Below are 13,934 nucleotides of genomic sequence, written 5' to 3' on the forward strand. Positions count from 1 at the left end.
CCCAAACATTTTGACTCAAGAATCAACCATCTTACATTCTAAGCTAGACCGTACATCTACAACAAGGTTTTCACTATTTTCTAATACACGCTGCAGACCATGTTTACAATGATTATTTGATGATAAATATCAGTCATTATATACAAAGAAAATAAGAAAGCAAACCAAGTGAAAATGGAGGTGGGGCAGGAAGTATTCCAGGAAGAAGAAATGGCAGGTGAAAGGGCCAGATGGGGAGACACGCTTGGCAAGTCCAAGGAACAGCAAGGTGGCTGGTATAGTCTGAGCAGAGACAGAGGGCAAGCATCAAGAGGTGTGGTCAGAAAGGCAGCAGAGTATCACATTAGACAGGGCCTTGTTGGCCACTGCAAGGAGTGTGGCTTTTACTCCAGGTGAGAGAGGGAAAAACTGGAGCTTCATGAACATCCTTACTTCTGCTTTAAGTGGTGTCTGACTTATGCTTTAAAGAAATGATTGAGCTTTGATGTGGAAAATATTGAAGTGGAGCAAGAATTGAAGCAAGGAGATCTATTGGGAACTCTTGCAAATATTCAGGTGAGAAATGACAGTGCTTCAGACAAGAGGAGTACCAGTGGAGATATTGAGAAATAGTCAGATTTGGTATATATTTTGAGTATACACCTGCCAATATGTACTGATGGTTGGACATGAGCCATTTATTACATAAATTATGACTTAGGAACTTACATTTTGTAGAGAAAAGGAATTTAGGCTAAATCTATTTTATTTAATATTTGGTAAATCTGGGAAATAAAGATCTATTTGATAAAAAAAAATCATATTACCCATTAAGTAGTAAACTCTAATTCAAAGAGATACATGCACCCCAGTGTTCACAGAGCACTGCTTACAATAGCCAAGACATGGAAACAACCTAAATGTCCATCGACAAATGACTGGATAAAGAAGAAATACAGTGTCTCTGCACACATACGCTCATACATGTGAACAATGCAGTACTACTCAGCCATAAAAATGCATGAAATAATGCCATTTGCAGCAACATGGATGGACCTGAAGGTTATCATACTCAGTGAAGTAAGTCAGACAGAGCAAGACAAATATCATGTCTTTCATATCACTTATATATGGAATCTCAAAAAAAATGGCACAAGTGAACATATTTACAAAACAGAGACAGACTCACAGACATAGAAAACTAACTTATGGTTACAAAGGGGAAAGGGGGAAGGGACAAATTAGGAGTCTGGGATTTGCAGATACTAACTAGTATATATAAAATAGATAAATAACATGGTCCTACTGTTCAGCACAGGGAACTATATTCAATATCTTGCAATAATGTACAATGAAAAAGAATATGAAAAGGAATATATATATATAGGTATACTTCCCTAAGTGTGTGTATATATATATATATATATATATATATATATATATAACTGAATCACTACGCTATACACCAGAAACTAACACAGCATTGTTAAATCAATTACAGTTCAAAAAAAATTATGCTACTCATTAAGGTCCAGTTATTGTTTTGAATAAAGCTTAAACAGAGCCTACTAAGAATTCATCAGTTTATTCAACAACTATTTATTGAAGGCCTAATACACAGCAGGAACTCTACTAGGTTCTAGAGAGTATAAAATGGATATGCTCTCTGATGTAATGAAGCTCCTGTATGGTCTTGAATACACAATGTACTATCTTATAATTGTTCACCTATACACTTGACCCCCATGCTAGACTACCTTCTCCATCAGAGCACAAGCCTTGCCTAACTCATCAGTTGCCGGTTATGCCATATAATATTTTCAGCAATCATTTATTGAATGAACAACACCTAATTATCCAAGAAGCAAAATTTGCCAAAAGAAAATTGATCATAAAGATTCAAGTTAAATAAGAGATGAATGGCCACCAGTATTTGTATTATAATTATAACCAGTATGTAAATTATACATCAGTCAAGTTACACATACCCCCCTAAGAATACATACACGGTATAAACTCAGAAGTTCCCATTTCCAGACATCAAGCACTGGGGTCATTAAAGGGGAAGGTGTAGGAGACTGGACATTACCTTTAAATGGACTGATTTTAGAAAAGTTCCTTCCAATTCCACATATTAAAGATAGGAAAGATCTTAAATTTATGTAATCTAACTTTTCAACCATTTCCACAAATATTCTCTAATTTCCCTGACAAGTGAATATATTTCTTGGTTTCTATGCATCCAATGATGAAGACTTGTAAGGTGGATAATTTAATTTTTTCAATAGCTCAAAATATTGTATTTTTTTTCTGAAAGCCTTTAAGTATTTGAGAATAACTCAAAATTTCTTCCTTAAATATTCCTTCCATCATGTTGAGACTCTTCGGCTGTAATCCTGAGCCCTTCCCCATGCAGGCTGCTTTCAAGATCTCTTAGCATCTTGATTTCTTCTTAGAGGCATACGTTAAGTTGCCAAGAAGCAGCTGAACGTGTGGTGGCCCAAAAAGAAAAGGATGCATCAGCTAAGGTGTGGCCAGGGAAGCAAAGAGGAAAATTAGCATCTCCACTGCTCTGAACACTTTACTTTGTATCAATCTAATTCTATTCATCCTAGCTTTGTTTGAGCCACATTATACTGTTGGCTTATAATGAGTTTGCAATAAAATGAAACCTATATTCAACCACCTCCACACCAACTCTTATCTGTATCCTGTAACGTCACAGTCAGCTATCCTTTCCATGAATAATTATGTTGTAAGCTTCAATGTCATATTTTGTATTTACTTCCCTAAGTATAGTAAATCGAAAGTAGTAGCAAATACTTGTACAGTACTTACTATACACAAAGAAACTTCTTAGCATCCTACGTATATTATCCTTAAAATGTACTCACAACAATTTCTGGGATTTTTCTGATATATTAAAAGAAGTTAAGGTGATAGTCAACAAGGGTTAAGTATTAATTATGTATCAAACACTGTGCTGTTTGCTTGTTTGTTTTATGCTATCTGACTTAATTTTATCCCAAGCCTTACAAGGTAGGAATTGTTACAATACTCACATTGTACACAGAGGAAATGAGACTTAGAATATTAAGTCAATTGAGCCTGGCTTTACAGGTAGCAGGAATCAGAGTCAGGATTCAAATCCAGATCCTTCCCACTCCAAAATTCTTAACCACATGTTGTGCTTATCAATAACCTGGAATTTTACAGGGATAAACAACTAATTCTTTGAAAATTCAAAACTGGCTGAGACAATTGTCCGTAGAGGGACACTGCATAAGTGGAATTATGATCTGAACATAATGGCTCTTAACAGTTTCTTTCTTTCTTTTTGAAATGAATGAGGTGGTTGAATACCTAAGGATACAAAGACACCAATCACTGTCAGCAGCCAGCACTGTCAAGAGTTTAGAAATCAGGTCAGAAAAAGAATACTATTTGAAATGAAAACAATACATGTCAATATGCAGATTCGTGTAAGTTTTATACTTCTGAAGTTGATTTTTGTACTTTAATCCAATTAGTATTTATTGATTTTTTTATGTGGTATAGGGTAAAAAATCTAATTTTATTGTTTTCCATATAGATAATCAATTATTACAGAATAACTTCAATAAAATAGCCCATCCTTTCCCCAGTGATCTACAAGGCCTGGTCTGGCATAAATCTTTTTTTCTTATGTATACGCATAGGCCTATTTCTGTGATCTCTTTTTGACAATGCTGGATTATTTTTCTATCTCTGTGCTAACACTACATATTGCCTTAATAAGTGCTGATTTAAAGTAAATCTTCATATCTGGTAGGTGGAAATATTTTGATTAATATTGGGACTTCAGTAATCCTCAGAGATTTTTGAGTCAGTTTGTTAAATTATACAAGAAATATTATCGGGATTTTTATTAGAATTACATTGAATTTGTAGAAGATTTGAACTTCATTATATTAACTCTGTCTTATATTAAGAAAAAATATATCTCTACATTTATTTTTGGTCTTTTTTCTTGTCTTTCAGTAAAGGTTCCTAATTTTCACTTTATAGAGCTTATACATCTTTTACAGATCTGTTCTTCACTCATATTTTTGTATCTATTCTAAATAGGATTTTTGTAAAGATTACTGTGTTTGTATCTGTGTGTCCTTGTGTGTGTACTTTGTCTATGAATCCTGGAAAAAGCTTCCAGTTTCTGTTCTGACATGTAAAAAGCTTGGAAGTTGTCACTCCAAACCTCACAACAAGAAAAAATGCCGAGCAAACCAAAAAAATGAACAATTCTTCTTGGTTCCACTAGAGATTGCAGTCACAGGGCAAACGGCCACCCCCAAAACTGGGGAGAAAGTTGAATACAAAGAATCACAGCTTGCCAGAAGCAAAAGCCCCTGAATCATTGCCGTCTCATGAAAGAGAAGACAAAACGTAAAAGGCTTACATTAGACTGCCAACTCACTAGGGTGTCAGTTTGGACAAATAATATTGGCATGCTTATCATCTTCCAGTTTGTAAACTAATGTTTTTTATAAACATGTCACACTTTTGAGAAATAGAAAAATCATATGGTAAAAAGTTACTTTTATTAGTGGTTATTGCAAAGTGGATAAAGGGAGATAGAAGCCAGGAAACAGGTTAGTCATGGGTATTTGCTTGTAGGTTTGTAGGTTTGCCACTGGGCCAGATCCTTCTGAGATCATTGGCTCTAGAACTACTTTTATCATGAGTGTAGGTTTCAAAAAATGAACTTACTTAAAGTCTATTTGGTGTTTTCTGTTTACTGGGAATGAACCAAGAAGTAGCAATGAAAATAATGACTTACATGCCCAGAACCTCGTATCATAAAGGGGAAAATGGGGAGAAATGCTCAGTGAGCGAACGCTCGAGCTCTCTGCCAACCCTTCAACAGCGGTACTTAGACCATTATGAAAACCTGTGCATTGGACTATGAATAACTTGTATCATTATCTTTATAAATTTTATTGAAAGTAACTCAGAAATAAAGTCCATCATAATTAAGAAGCAAAAAAAAAAAAAAAAAGGTAAAAGGCTAAGTTACTATTCGGAGGGTAACAGCCCCAAAAGTTAAGTCCACTTGAAAAATTGATATTTCAATTACAAGACTATAGACTGCCTCCTCTCCACAATACCTTATACCACAGCAACAGGGCTTAATAAAATAACACTGGATTACAAATGAGAGAGCTGCAAGACACAGAACCTATTTGAGAAAGAGTTTCTACGGATATTCAGTGATAACAGGGAGACAAAAACTAGGACACTAGGAGAAACTGAAGCTTCCAACACCTTCAGCTACAAGAAACATTAGACAGCCAAACTCCTAACCAGATAAATGTAAAACCTCACTCTAAAGTTGTATTACCTCAGTTTGTGTGAACCAACACATTATGCCTGGCTTTCAACAAAAATTGATAGCATGTTAAAAAACAAGAAAAAACATAGGCTGAAGAGACACAGGAAACATTAGAACCAGACTATATGGCAGAGACTTTGGAATTAAAAGACTAGAAAGTTAAATTAAACATGATCAATACTTTAAAGATTCTAACGGAAAAAGTGGACAATATGAAAAAAAAAAAGGGTAATATAAGCAGAGATACTGAGACTACAAGAAGGAATCAAAAGGAAATGCTAGAAACAAAAAAATATTAACAGAAATGAAGAATGTCTCTGATGGGCTCATCATGAGACTGAACATAACCAAGGGAAGAATCAGTGACCTTGAAGATAACGCAACAGAAATTTCCCAAATTGAAAAAAGCAAAGGGAAAAAAGGATGGAAAGCAGAACAGAGCATCCAAGAACTGTGGGGCACTTAAAAGCTGTGATATAACATAATGGGAATGCTAGAAGGCAAAGAGATAGGAATGGAAGAGATATTTAAAATAGTATCCAAGAATGTTCCAAAATAATGACAGACAGCAAACCACAAATCCAGGACTTTCAGAGGACAAAATCTGCATGTGGGAATATTCTATACAAACTACAGAAAACCAAAGGCAAAGAGAAAACCTTGAAAGAAGCCAGGAGGGGGAAAAAGCATCTTTATCTACAGAGGAACAAAGATACTCTGAAAGCACAACATAACACTGAGAAGAAGAATAAACGCAGAAAACTGACACTATCAGATATCAAGATTTACTGTAAAACTATAGTAATCAAGAAAGTGTGACACTGGTTTATGAACAGACACATAGAGCAATGAAGTAAAATAAAGAGCCCAGACGTTTACCCCCACACACAGTCAACTGATCTTTAAGTAAAGATCAAAGGCAATGGAGAAAGGGCGGGCTTTCCAACAAATAGTGCTGGAACAACTGACCATCCACATGCAAAAACACTGAATCTAGACACTGACTTTACACCTTTCACAAAAAGGGACTTAGAATGTAACACAGACCTAAAGGTAAAAGCAAGACTATTAACATTTTTGTAAGATAACATAGGAGAAATTCTAAGCAACCTTAGGTTTGGCAATGATTTTTTTTGATACAACACCAAAAGCACAATACAGAAGAGAAAACAGAGAAGCTGGACTTCATTAAAATTAAAACTTCTGTTCTGCAAAAGACACTGAAAAGAGAATGAAATGTCAAGCCACACACTGGGAGAACATATTTGAAAACATATATGATAAGAGACTTGTAATCCAAGAGAGAACAAATAACACCTAATATAGCAACTCAATTAAAAGTAGGTCAAAAGATCTAAACAGACATTTCACAAAAGAAGATATACAGCTGGCAAATTAAGCACATGAAAGTATGCTCAGCTTCATCTGTCATTAGGGAATTGCGAATTATAACAACAATGAGACACCACCTATTAGAATGGTACATCCAGAACACTGACAACACCAAATCCTGACAAGGTTGTAGAGCAACAGGAACTTTCATTCACCATTGGTGGTAATGCAAAATGGTATAGTGACTTGGAAGATATGTTGGTAGTTTCTTAAAAAGCTAACCATAGTCTTACCATGTGATCAGCAAAATTGTACTCCTAGGTATTTGTTCAAATAAGTCGAAAATTAAAAACCCACACAAAAACCCACACACACATATTTATAATAGTCTTATTCACAGTTGCCAAAAACTGGAAGCAACCAGGAAGTCTTTAGTAGGTAAATGGGTAAACAGACTGTGGCACATCCATTCAATGAATAATATTCAGTAATAAAAAGAAATGAGCTATCAAGTCATGAAAAGATGTGAAGGAAATTTAGGCACATATTATTAAGTGAAGGAAGGCAGTCTGAAATGACTACAAACTGTATGTTTCCAACTATATGACATTCTGAAAAAGGCAAAACTATAAAGACATTAAAACAGTCAGTAGTTTCCAGGAGTCTAGGGGGAGAAGAGGGATAAATATATGCAACAAATCATTTTCAGGGCAGTGAAGCTATTCTATATGACCCTGTAATGCTATATGATACTAAGCATTTGTCAAAATCCTACAACACAAAGAGTAAACTCTAGGGTAAACCATAGATTTTAGTCAGTAATATAGCAATGCTGGCTCAACAACGGTAACAGATATTTACACTAATTAAGATCCTGACTATGGGAGAAACTATGTGAGTGTGTATATGGTGGGGGGAGTGAGAACTACTGGTATTATCTGTTCAACAGTTTTGTAAATTTAAAATTGCCCAGAAAATAAAATCCGTTAATTTTTTAAAGCTGGCTATATTCTTTTATTATTTCTAAAAACAAATACCTAGAGTTTATTCTGGGTGTTCTGTATAGAAAGTTATACAAACTGTGATTAAAGATAGTTTCATTTCTTTTTTTTTTTCTTTCTTTATATATTTTCATTGAAGTATAGTCAGTTTACAAATGCTGTGTCAATTTCTGGTGTACAGCATAATGCTTCAGTCATACATATACATACATATATTTGTTTTCATATTATTTTTCACCATAAGTTACTATAAGATATTGAATATAGTTCCCTGTGCTATACAGTATAAACTTGTTTATCTATTTTATATATAATAGCTAGTATCTGCAAATCTCAAACCCCCAGTCTATCCCTTCCCACCTTCTTCCACCCTGGTAACCATAAGTTTGTTCTCTGTGTCTGTGAACCTGTTTCTATTTCATAAATAAGTTAGTTTTCCTTTTTTTTTTTTTTTTTAGATTCCGCATATAAGTGATATCATATGGTATTTTCCTTTTTCTTTCTGGCTTACTTCACTTAGAATGACAATCTCTAAGTCCATCTCTGTTGCTGCAAATGGCATTATTTTATCATTTTTGTGGCTGAGTAGTATTCCACTGTATAAATACACCACATCTTCTTTATCCAGTCATCTGTTGATGGACATTTAGTTTGTTTCCATGTCTTGGCTATTGTAAATAGTGCTGCTGTGAACAGTGGGGACATGTATCTTTTTGAATTAAGGTTCTCTCTGGATATATGCCCAGGAATGGGATTGCTGGATCATATGATAAGTCTATTTTTAATCTTTTGAGAAACCTCCATACTATTTTCCACAATAGCTGCACCAAACTACATTCCCATCACCTACACAAAGACATATTATAATCAAGATGGCCAAAGTTAAAGACAAAGAAGTGATTATAAAGGCAACAAGAGAAAAATAAAGAGTTAGTTATGAGGGAACCCCCATAAGGCTTTCAGCTGATTTCTCTACACAAATACTGCTGGCCAGAACACAGTGTCAAGATATATTCAAAGTCCTGAATGAGAAAAAGCTGCAACCTAGGATAGTATTATTTCTTTATAAATCCTTATATATTTTATTTTCTTTTATTCTCTTATAAGTAGTTACACAATGTTGTTGAATGGAAGTAGAGGTGGCAAGTATTTTTTGTTGTTGTTTTCCTCAATATTTTTCCCCAACATTTTACATTATATTGTTCACATTATATGTGAAATATATAATGAAGCTGTAGTTTTGATTTTTGTAGATGCCATTTTTTGATTAAGTAAGTAATCAAAAGTAATCAAAATCTTTGCTTTGATTCCTAGTTATCATAAATGGAGGCTAAATGTTCTTGAACACATATATGAATTTCCTTTAATACAACTTTTTGCTTTCAAGACAGAAGGGAGACCATTCCTGGTTTTCTAAAGTGGGTTGAATGACCACTGTCTACATTTCTGTTGCATCCTGTTCCTTTATAACATGCATCACATTTATATCATTGTTCAATTTTTCCACATGACTGTAGATTCCATGGGGACAGATGGAATTCCTATGTTTTATTTAGTGCTATATCCCCAATACCTAGCTTTTTCCTTCATTGAAACTGGGACTCAATATAAACAGTTGTTCAATTAATGAATAAATAAATATGAACATCTCCATTAGCAGCAACTGCCACTCCAGACTGGAAGGCACTCACATCCCTTAGGCATCCTTCATTGAAGACAAGAAAGGATGATCCATTTGCATTGTTGCTAAAAAGATAGAAAGTAAAATGGTTGAACTGATACTAAAGGCTAATAATTTAAAGACATTTTGTTTAAATTGCAGTTATTTGTATAATTTGATTTTTTTTTCTAGAGTGTAAGTACTTGCTAAAGAATGTTACGTGTTAAGTACTCATCTGAAAGTCACTCTGAATCTTAGCATTCATTCAAGAAGCTGGAAGATCTAGTTTACAAAAGAGACCAAGAGTTTCAAGGAAATCTACAAGGCAGATGGACAATTTACTCTCTTCTGAATTGCAATTTTTTGCTTCCTTATGTTAACATTTCATCATTGTATGTTACCATGCAGTCAATGTGCATAAGATCTCAAACAAAATGTCAAAATAAATAGTGAAAAAATGGAAAAAAACCCCAATAATCCATCATTCATTTTTATACCTGTAAGTGATGTGTTTGTGCTGCCACTTCTGTCCCGTTAATGCGTATCGCTTTCGACGAATATTAAATTTGGAGCTACCTCTTGTCTGGTCAGGTACGCCACACCGAGGCTTCTTCATCCAGCTGCAAGAAGCAGTTATTTTCCAGTTATTTACCGACAACCTTAAACACTGATTTGAAATAGAAGTCAATTGAGAAGTCATGACAGTGATAATGAAAACAGGAAAATATAAAGGAAAAATTTGTCAGTTTTCTTGCAACTTCAATCTAAGTAGAAAGTATATTTTTCACTAAATGATCATGAATCACTAGTTTATAACTCAGATCCTTTAGATAATTTTTTCTCTCTTTAATTCATTTTGAGCTAACTGTAGACTGAGGTGTTCTGAAGCTTCTAACTAGAATCTGCTGTTGACAAGATATGTGACCTTGGGCAGGTCATTCACCCCTTGTCTCATTCCTAAAATGAGACTTTTAAAAATAAATTATCACTAAAGTCTCTTCCAGCTTTAACGTTCAAAAAAATTTTTTAAATCTATTACATGACCTGAAAGTCCAGGAGTCAAGAAAATAAATGCTACTTTCTTCTGGTTTACACAAAAGAAAATTGTTTGTTCAAATAACATTTGCATTCCTCCAATTTTGTCTTCTTTTCACTTTAAGAATTACCTCAGTTTCCAAGGAACAGTCATTCACTTTGAATCTTTGATAATAAACAAATTTGATGCTTAAGAAAAATTTTTCTTAATATGAGGTTTAACATCACACAAATAAAATTTAAATATTAGCATTAGGAAAATAAAATACTGTACTGATTTATTAATTTTTAATACAATTGTCTAACTTCTTTTCTAGAGTCTGATTTGACCATTGCCCTGTTTTCTTTGTAGTCTTTTTTCTTGTTCAGCGAGAAACATTTTCATGCTTTTGAGCAGTTTTCCTTTAGTGATTCAGAAAATGGCTTTACTGTTCATTAGCCCATTTAACTGAACAATTACACAACTAAAGCAGAATCTTCATGGTGTCACATGCTTCAGAAAGTAGAAATGAGAAAAGAATCAATTTTTGCTGTATTTCATCAAATACTTAATTTCTATACTCTTTACATGGAAAATAATTGGCTGCAGAAATGACTGTCTAGAGATGTCCATTTCGTGAAAATGACTGAAATAGTTTACATGTTACATGGATAAATCAGCTAATCAGCTTTTATGAACATAAGAATAACGTTATGCCACAATGAAAGCATGACTTTTGCTTTTTAAGAAAGACAACACTTTTCTGATAAGGATTATAAATTTCTCCTTTTTTATTCTGCTGCCAGTAATAACATAGACATTGCCGTTACCAGACTTAACAAACTCCATCCTAGTTTATAATGCATTGTAGGGTTACTTCAGAAAATCATTCTTCCCCTTTATTAAAGTCTCAAAACCAAATGAGATGTCTTGTCAATGTGAACACCTCGGAAGCTATCCAGCCCTACAGAGCCAAAGTTCTGAAAAGGGAAACCTCTTACTTTCGACTAGCACTCGCAGGGCACACAAAATCACAGACTTTGAGACATTTCACTAGACTGTAAAACACTCAAGGGCGGTGGATCTAACATACCCCTGTTACCTGTACAACACCAAACATGTAAAAGATGTTTAATAAATAGGTTGATAGGGACTTTAAATGAAAAAAATATTTATTATACTCTGTAAGATCTAGATATATATTTAACTAACAAATATTAAGCATTAATGGTGGGCTTATGACAATTTAAATGACTTTTATATATGGGTATTTCATTAATCATATTCTCAATAAAAAGTATAACATTTCTTAGCAAGTACTTATTCTGATTTATCTCACTGAAAGTACTGGGAGAATAAACTATATATAATTTAAATGTGAATAAATTTACTTAATGTGGGTTGTGATTACACTTACATCCAGTGAAAGAAAATATTTAAATAAACACTCCTGGAAGAGAAATAATTTTGAAAAAGATAGTGGGATAAAACCTGATAAAATATAATTAGTTGTTATCCAAATAAAATGTATTTTCAATGAGGATATGTTCCCTAAAAGTACTGTCATGATACATAAAGTTAAAAGATGAAGACAGTGATTGAAAAAAATTAAATTTATTAAAATAAATTTCCATCTTAAGTCATGCATTATGTTGGATCCAGCAAAATTTTCTCAGTGAAGCACTGTGTCTTTTGAAGGACAGGGGTTTCAGGGATGAGTATGAGATTCCTGTGCTGAAAGATATTTCTGCTAAATTCCTTACATGTTTCTTCGGTTTTTGCTCCTTTCATAGTTTTTTGTTATGTTCCAACTATTTGTTCATTTATTTACTCGTTCCATCCCGATCCTTTCATCCTACAATATTTTTAAGCCTTTATAATACTCTAAGAGATAAAAAACTGAATAAAAAGATAAGAGCTCTTGTTTAGCACAGTCTATAGGAAGACATACGAGATAAAAAAAATACAATATATGGGTTAAGTGTTCTCCCATCTCCATTTAGCTACCCTGTCGTCATTTCTAATTTTACATGTAATTTACAAATTGTGAGTTTCCTCTCAAACTTGCACCATTTCCTCAGCCAGAGGTCTTTCCAATGCCTAAGACAGATAGCTAGGTTACATCCTCCAATCAGTCATGGTGTAGTGTCTTCTGCCTTCAGAATTCCTCTGTATCTCTCACTCCCACCAATGCCTTCTTCTCACTCCTAATGACAAATGATTTCAAAGCACAGATGTGTTCCTACATGTTCTGGGCACGAAATGCATTTATAGCAAGACTCTTATTCAGGCCTACCTACCAAGTATGCTCCCTGTCTCCCTACTTCCCAAAATCCATTCAAGTTCCTACAGAACCAGCCTCTTTCTGCCTTTGTATAGAGTGACCTCCTTCTGACATACGTTTCCCTCCTTGTTTACAGTGACAGTCCTAGTCCCCCTTGATTACTCAACTCGCACAGTTAACCGTCTCAACACAGCATGCGCTATAATTGTGTGTTCCAACTTGTACGTGCCTTGTTCTATCTTCCAACAGCCTGTGAGTCAGGACAGGGAGCCCAGTGCGGGGCCAGCGTCCAGTGAAGTTTCCAGTAAGGAACAGGAGGTGGGTGAACTAAATCATGTGGGTTTTTTTGATATTCTTGTTGCACATACTGATCTCCCTGACTACCTATATGTTTCTTAAGGACTTTGTAACTCTTAGCAACTCTGTGCCTAGAACAAATGCTTATTGAGTAGCTGGACATTGTGTGGAAACTTTTATATAAAACTAAATCATAAAGTAGGTAACTTTAGTGTAAGAAACAAGAACAGGCATGATATAATATAAACTAGTAATTTAACTCAAAGAATCCTGAATGAGGGTTGGTCAAGTAGAGAGTACTCTATGTTAACTTCATCTGTATATGTATCCAAATATATATATCTATATCTAACACATAGATATTAGCAGGTATTAATTATCAAAATATGTAAAATTCTGAAATATGTTCAAAGCACATCATGACACTGAATACACAGTATCTGCGCTAAATCACTCTTCAGTATTTTTATGTGATTCCAAATGCTTAAATTATTATTTAATTTCATAAGCATTCAGTCTCTTTCTCTTATAATTTTTAAAGTTCTCAGTAGATATAAAGAATGGTCAGTGTCTACTAGAACTCATCAATGAATTAAATGCCGTCTAATAGTAAATGTAAAACTGGCATGTTATTGCTGTTTTTCAGGTAGAGTCTGGGGATTCACTTCTAGTTAGCATGCACCAAAATGGTAGTTGCATTCACGTATCAATTTGACAAATCCCATATTTACCTATACACAGGTGTGCAAAATTGCATACACATGTACAAATGATTATCTGACCTAAGTAATAACTATAGAAAAGAAAAGGTGTTGAAATACGCATGTATATTATTTTCAAGTAGTGCTTTTTTTGTGCAAGTATCTTTGCTAAAACACTAATTTTTTTCAGCGTGTCAACACACAGCCCATACACCTATGTTAGTTTACTGACTCATTTGCTAAGAATTTTAAGTTGACATTCCAATGCAAGCAAGCACTTGGGGAATGAGCACTGGG

At 34.1% G+C, this 13,934-nt stretch overlaps 1 protein-coding gene across 1 annotated transcript in view; it reads right to left on the reverse strand.

Moving 5' to 3' along the window:
• The window catches only part of MMP16 (matrix metallopeptidase 16), a 283,386-nt gene that overhangs the window by 129,717 nt on the left and 139,735 nt on the right, over window positions 1-13,934 (reverse strand). The window contains exon 3 of the mRNA XM_010952046.3: window positions 9,838-9,960. Within this exon, the coding sequence (XP_010950348.1) occupies window positions 9,838-9,960 (123 nt within the window). The remainder of the gene's footprint in view (window positions 1-9,837; window positions 9,961-13,934) is intronic.

The sequence above is a fragment of the Camelus bactrianus genome, chromosome 29, assembly GCF_048773025.1.
Source record: "Camelus bactrianus isolate YW-2024 breed Bactrian camel chromosome 29, ASM4877302v1, whole genome shotgun sequence".
Lineage (NCBI taxonomy): Eukaryota > Metazoa > Chordata > Mammalia > Artiodactyla > Camelidae > Camelus > Camelus bactrianus.